Raw genomic sequence first — 6,583 nt, forward strand, 5'->3', positions numbered from 1 at the left:
ACATAGTAGATTATATTTATGGAATTCTGTATATTGAACCATCTCTGCATCAATGGAAAGAAACCTACTTGATTGTGGTAAATGATCTTTTTGATATATTCTTGGATTCTGTTTGCAAATTCCCATGTAAGCACAAGTCAAATCTTCAAAACAGAAGGAACAGTACCTAATGCATTCTATGAAGCCATGGTTACTCTGATACCTAAACCACACAAAGAGCCAACAAAGAAAGAATTTCAGAACAGTTTCACTTATGAATATAGATGCAAATATACTCAATATGATTCTCATCTACGAAATCAAAGAATACATCCAAAAGATCATTTACGACAATCAAGTAGGCTTCATCCCAGGGATGCAGAGATGATTCAATAAGCATCAAGTTTTCAAAGCTAGAGGAAATGACAGATTCAAGAGGTGTTACTCCCCCTAAAATTCAACCTCTTTTATTTACATCCTTGTTCCTCAGGCTGTAAATCAGAGGATTCAACATAGGGATGACCAAGATGTAAAATACAGCAGATACTTTTTCCTGTTCCATAGAGTACTGAGAGCTTGGCTGGATATAACTTAATGTCCCAGAACCATAAAATAATGTCACAGCTGCCAGGTGTGAGGCACAGGTGGAGAAGGCCCTACACCTCCCCTCAATTGAGCAGATTATCAGGATGGAAATGATAATGTGGATATAGGACACCATGACAATGCTGAAAGTGAAAATAGAAATCACTCCAGAGAAGACAAAAATCAGTGTCTCATTGATATGTGCATCAGAACATGCAAGCTTCAAAAGAGGAGGAATGTCACAGAAGAAGTGATTCACAATGTTGGGGCCACAGAAGTCTAGTCTGAGTAAACCTATTGTGTGAACCATGGAATTTATGAGGCCACCCAGGTAACATGCAAGAACCATCTGAGTGCAGATGCTGAACGCCGTAATAACTGTGTACATTAAAGGGTTTACAATTGCCACACAGCAATCATAAGCCATCACAGACAGGAGAGTGACTTCTGTGGTTACATACACCATAAAAAAGAAACTCTGAAGAACACAGGAATGGAGTCTACAAGACTTGTGTTCTGAAAGGATATTGATGAGCATCTTAGGAGCAATAACAGTGGAGTAGCAGATGTCACAGAAAGAGAGATTACCAAGAAAGAAGTACATTGGGGTACAAAGGTGGGCATTCAACCAGATCAAGAAGATCATTCCCCAGTTACCCATGATTAAATAAATTATGCTGAAAAGCAAAAAGAGAGGAATCTGCCAATTGGAATTTTCTGTTAAGCCAAGGAATATGAATTCCTTCACATCTGTATTATTCCTAGCAGCCATACTTTTGGTTGAACAGTTCTTTGTTACAAAATATTTCCATGAGACTTATATAAAAATTAAGTACCTAAACATATTTCTTCCAGGATCTGAGAGCCATCATTGTGTGACACACAAAGAGATTACCCTGTGGTAGTTGAAGAAAAAAAAATGTCAGCAATATTCCATATATAGGCTACAAAATCTATATGCTGAGACTGACTTCCCTATCCAAACACATCACCTCAAATATTTTCTTACCATTTGCCTAGATGTCTGACACATTTGACACATCTAATACAGGGAACCTGAGCCAAGTCAAATGTGTAGGTCAATATTTTCATCTGTTCTTCGAAGAATGGTTATCATGAGTGTCATCTTGTGTCACACTTCTTGCCTTCACATTTTTTGTTCAATTTTCTTTTTGCATTCTAGCAATGTTGTCAGAACTAAAAATAATAAAGCACTCTTGAACGTACATTGTGAAAAGATAATACATTGTGTGAAACAGCAAAACCTGCAACTGTGTGTATATTGACTTTTCAAAAAGGTAAGGTAGAACTTCCCCTAAGTCCTTCTGAAATGATCCATTTTCAATTCACTGTTTGGAAGGTAAATATGAGAGAGAGAGAGGGAGAGAGAGAGAGAGAGAGAGAGAGAGAGAGAGAGAGAGAGAGAGAGAGAGAGAGAGAGAGAGTGTGTATGCATTCTAAAACATCCAATAAATGTCTAGGACTTACTTTTATGAACTGATTCCTTTGAAAGGATGGATCACTTAAATCAGCAGTGTCATGACTTGAAGCAACTGATGTACTGTTAGCAACCTAATCATGTATTGATAAGCAACAGAGTATCATATATACATTAAAGTAGGACAGATAATAGAAGGAAAAGATGAGTGCTATAATACAAATGGGATTAATTTCCTGTTTTTATCGCAATGACTACCAAAGTTTACTGAAAAATTGTGACTTTAAGTAATGCAGATTCATTTACTTTTAGTTTGTAAGTCAGTAGCATGACACTATCTGATTACCTAGGTGGAATCCACATGGCCATGAGGAGGCCATACTCCTAATAGCAGCCCTAAGTGTGAAAGATTTTGTAGCCAAATATCCCCTTTGAGCCTCCAAACTGTATTGACTTTAAGAATAAGCCTATTCTCCTAAAAGAACAATATAATTTATTTGACTTTCAGCACTCTTTCTTTTTTCTTCTCATCTTGAAAGAACACTTGATTGTGAATATTTTGCCTTGCATGTTCTTCCTCTGACTCACATGTCAACACAGTATTTTAATGTGAATTAGTGTGTATGAATCTCGTGAACCAAATAATACACATAAAGGGACCCATGGCTCCAGATGCATATGCATCAGAGGATGGCCTTGTTGGCCATCAAAGGGAGGAGAGGCCGTTGGTCCTGAGATGGTTAGCATGAAAGCACGAGTGGGTGGATTGGTGAGCAGGAGAAGAGAGCGTGGGTTAGGGGATTTTTTTGAGGATGTGGGAATCCAGGAAAGGGTACAACATTTTAAATTAAATAAATAATATATCTAATAAAAAGAGGTATGTATTAAAAAGATTTAAACAACATTAGGAGTTTTCATTCAATCCGTCACATCTAATCTTTGCAATAAATGACTTTATATAAGATCTAAAGGAGAACTGATGTGGGGGTGGTTTGGTTCCTCTGAGAAAGGGAACAAAATACTCACAGGAGCAATAAAGTAGACAAAGTGAGGAGCAGACACTGAAGGAAAGGCCATGGAGATACTGTCCTACCTGGGGATCCATCCTATAAACAGTCACCAAGCCCAGACAGTATTATGGTTGACAGGAAGTGCATATGAAAAGGAGCATGTCATGGTTGTCTCTGGAGGGGCGCTGTCAGAGCCTTAAACATACAGAGGCAGATGCTAACAGCCAACCACTAGACTGGGCATGGGGTCCCCAATAGAGGATTTGGAGGGCTGTCTGGAGGATATGAAAGGGTTTACAACCTCATGGGAAGAACAGCGATATCGGCCACCCAGATGCCCCAGGACTCCCAGGGACTAAACCATCAACCAAGTGGTACACAAGGTTCCAGCCAAAAATGTGGCAGAGGAATGCCTTGTTGGGCAGCAGTGGGAGGAGTGGTCCTTGGTCTGGGAAATCGAGGTGGGGGAGGTGGGAGTGGGTTGGGTGGAGAAGCATATACTTGGAGGCAGGGGGTAGGAGGAAGGGTTGGGGGTTTTAGGGGAGGGGGAAAACCTGGAAAGATTTTAGCATTTAAGACGTTAATGAATATTGTATTCAATAAAAAAATATAAAAAGAGAGAGAAAAAATTGTGAGAGCCAGAGGAGAGTGAAAAAACCAAGAAAACTGCTCCTTTAAGTCCACATGAGCAAAAATCATAAGAACTGATAAAGACTGAAAGAGAATGTGTAGGGTCTTCATGGGTCTGAAACAGAACCTCTTCTATATATTATGGCTTTCAGATTAGTGTTTTTATGGGATTCCTGAGTGATCAAATGAGTTAATCTATTATTCTTGTACCTCCTCTTGGCTTCATTTCTTTCTGTTGGTTTATTTTGTCCAGGCCCAATGTGATACTTTTGGTTTTATATTATATTTTATTTACTGTAGTTTTAAAATGTGAATGAATAGAGGAATGAATGTATGAAAACTTAGATGATATGGTAAAATTTAAGAAGTGAACTGTCTGAGAGAGGGAATGCCTGCTGAGAGTGGAAATATCAGTCGTCTGGCCTCATGTTCAGGAATAGTTGACCACCATGTAATGAACTGCATTGTCTTCTTGGATTTGTATGTTTAAATCTCTACTCACATTCAGATCCACTCCATTTTTGTCTCTCATTAAGAAATTAACCAAGTTCTAAAAAATAGTGATTAATACAATATAACAAAATAATATAATACAATATAAAAAAACTCTAACATGCTGTAATTGAACAAAAACAAGCAAAAAGAAGGAAATGAATCCAACAGAATACAGAACAACTAGAGACCCACTCATTCACATACTTAGAAAATACCAAAACCACTAAACTTCATACTATGAATTGTATGTATGTATGTATGTATGTATGTATGTATGTGTATGTATGCATGTATGTATGTATGTATGTATGTATGTAAGTATGTATGTATATATGTTTAATCTTTAGATTGGGACAGAAAGGTGCAGCTCCTGTGCATGCTTTTTCAATCTCTGTGTGTTCCTGTGATCTTTGATCATGTTTGTTTAGAGAGCCTTGTAATTTTTAATGTCTTCTATTATCTCTGGTTCTTGTAATCTTTCTGCCTTTTCTTTTACCATGTTCTCCAAGCCCTGAGAAGTCAAATTTGATCAAGAATACCCCACATAGTGCTAACTGTTCCAGGATCTCCCATTATCTTAATATTACCTGGCTTTGGTTCTCTGTAGTTTTTCCTAACTGATTTCGTGGGAAGCTTCTTTGAGATGGTTGATCAAGACACTTACTTAAGACTAAACAGTGTGTCGTGAGGAATGCTTTTTATTGTTACCTTATTTTAGCAGAACTGCTGTATTTGATTTTACTCTTGATACCTGAGCTATGTCTCAAGATCCTGTTTGGCAAGCCATTGTCAGAAATGGACGATATCATTACTTAATAGTAATAACAAACAACTGCCAAACTACTATATTTTGTTAAACTGAAAACTTCTCTTCCTTCTTTCTTTATCTAACAATTTTAGTTCCACCTGATAGTCAAATTATATGTAAGAACATTCTACACAGAGAAAATATTTCCTAAAATTTAGTTTATTTAAAACTTTAAGTAATAAGCTTAATTTTTATGTTGCTTGTTACCATATTATTAAACTTGTGTACAAACTGGAATATAATCATGTCAACTTTTGCAGAGACTTTATATAGAGGAAAAATAAAGGATACAGGAAAGTCAAGCCTTTAGAAAATTTTAAAATTTCTGAGATAATATAATATTAGGTAAATAAAATTTAGTATAATATACTTGGTTTAAATTCCATTTTACTCTTATAAGAGACTAATACATTTTAACAATACCAGTTTGAGGACTCACATCAATTTTTCAAAGTTAGAGAAATGACATATTCAAGAAGCATTTCTCTGCACACAAACCAACTTCTTGATTGCTTCCTTCACATCTTTGTTCCTCAAGCTGTAAATCAGAGGGTTCAGCATGGGGATGACCAAGGTGTAAAATACAGAGGAGACTTTTTCCTGTTCCATAGAGTACTGAGAACTTGGCTGGATATAACTAAATGTCACAGAACCATAAAATAATGCAACGGCTGTCAGGTGTGAGGCACAGGTGGAGAAGGCTTTGCGCCTCCCCTCAGCTGAGCGGATTCTCAAGATGGCAACAATAATGTGAATATAAGACACCATGACAATGATGAAAGTGGAAATAGCAATCACTCCAGAGAAGACCAAAAGTAGCATCTCATTGATGTGTACATCTGAACATGCAAGCTTTAAAAGAGGAGGGACATCACAGAAGAAGTGATTCACAATGTTTGGACCACAGAAGTCTAGTCTGAGTAAACCCATTGTGTGAACCATGGAATTTATGAGACCACCCAAATAACATGCAAGTACCATCTGAGTGCAGATGCTGTTGGTCATGATAACTGTATACATTAAAGGGTTAACAATTGCCACATAGCGATCATAGGCCATCATAGACAGGAGGATAACTTCTGTGGTTACATAAACTGCGAAAAAGAAACTCTGCAGAATACAGGCAAACAGCGTAGTAGACCTGTGTTCTGATAGGAAATTGATAAGCATTTTAGGAGCAATGATTGTGGAATAGCAGATGTCACAGAAAGAGAGGTTACTAAGGAAGAAGTACATTGGAGTATGAAGTTGAACATTTAACCAGATCAAGATGATCATCCCCCAATTACCCACAAGAATAATGAAGTAAACCATGCAAAAAAGCAAAAAGAGTGGAACCTGCCAATTAGGATTTTCTGTTAAGCCAATCAGTATAAATTCGTTCACACCTGTATGATTCCAAATTCCCATGCTTTCAGTAGTCTACAGTTCCTTGTTACAAAATAAGATCATGAGACTTAAAGAAACAATAGTGAAATAAAAGGATTTCCTCCAGAATCTGACATTATCGTGGTTTCCCTGTGGGAGATGAAACAAAGAAAGAAATCTCAACAATAAGTAGCCCATCTGTATGCTACTAAATCTATACATGGAGACTCTAAAGATTGTAACTTACAAACTTTATTTCCTGTCATCAAT

At 37.1% G+C, this 6,583-nt stretch overlaps 2 protein-coding genes across 2 annotated transcripts; both read right to left on the reverse strand.

Moving 5' to 3' along the window:
- Positions 1-436: 436 nt before the first annotated feature.
- On the reverse strand, positions 437-1,336 carry LOC127684805 (olfactory receptor 1052-like). The gene has a single exon (XM_052181634.1). It carries the CDS (start codon positions 1,334-1,336, stop codon positions 437-439), a length of 900 nt encoding a protein of 299 aa, XP_052037594.1.
- A 4,080-nt stretch (positions 1,337-5,416) lies between these two features.
- LOC127684302 (olfactory receptor 1052-like) lies at positions 5,417-6,355 on the reverse strand. Its single transcript, XM_052181253.1, has one exon. It carries the CDS (start codon positions 6,353-6,355, stop codon positions 5,417-5,419), a length of 939 nt encoding a protein of 312 aa, XP_052037213.1.
- Between the last annotated feature and the right edge of the window lie 228 nt (positions 6,356-6,583).

Source organism: Apodemus sylvaticus, chromosome 5 (genome assembly GCF_947179515.1).
Source record: "Apodemus sylvaticus chromosome 5, mApoSyl1.1, whole genome shotgun sequence".
NCBI lineage: Eukaryota > Metazoa > Chordata > Mammalia > Rodentia > Muridae > Apodemus > Apodemus sylvaticus.

Bases quoted from the DNA above. Each gene is read 5' to 3' on its own strand.
- LOC127684302 (XM_052181253.1), bottom strand. From the start codon at position 6,355: ATGGGAATTTGGAATCATACAGGTGTGAACGAATTTATACTGATTGGC.
- LOC127684805 (XM_052181634.1), bottom strand. From the start codon at position 1,336: ATGGCTGCTAGGAATAATACAGATGTGAAGGAATTCATATTCCTTGGC.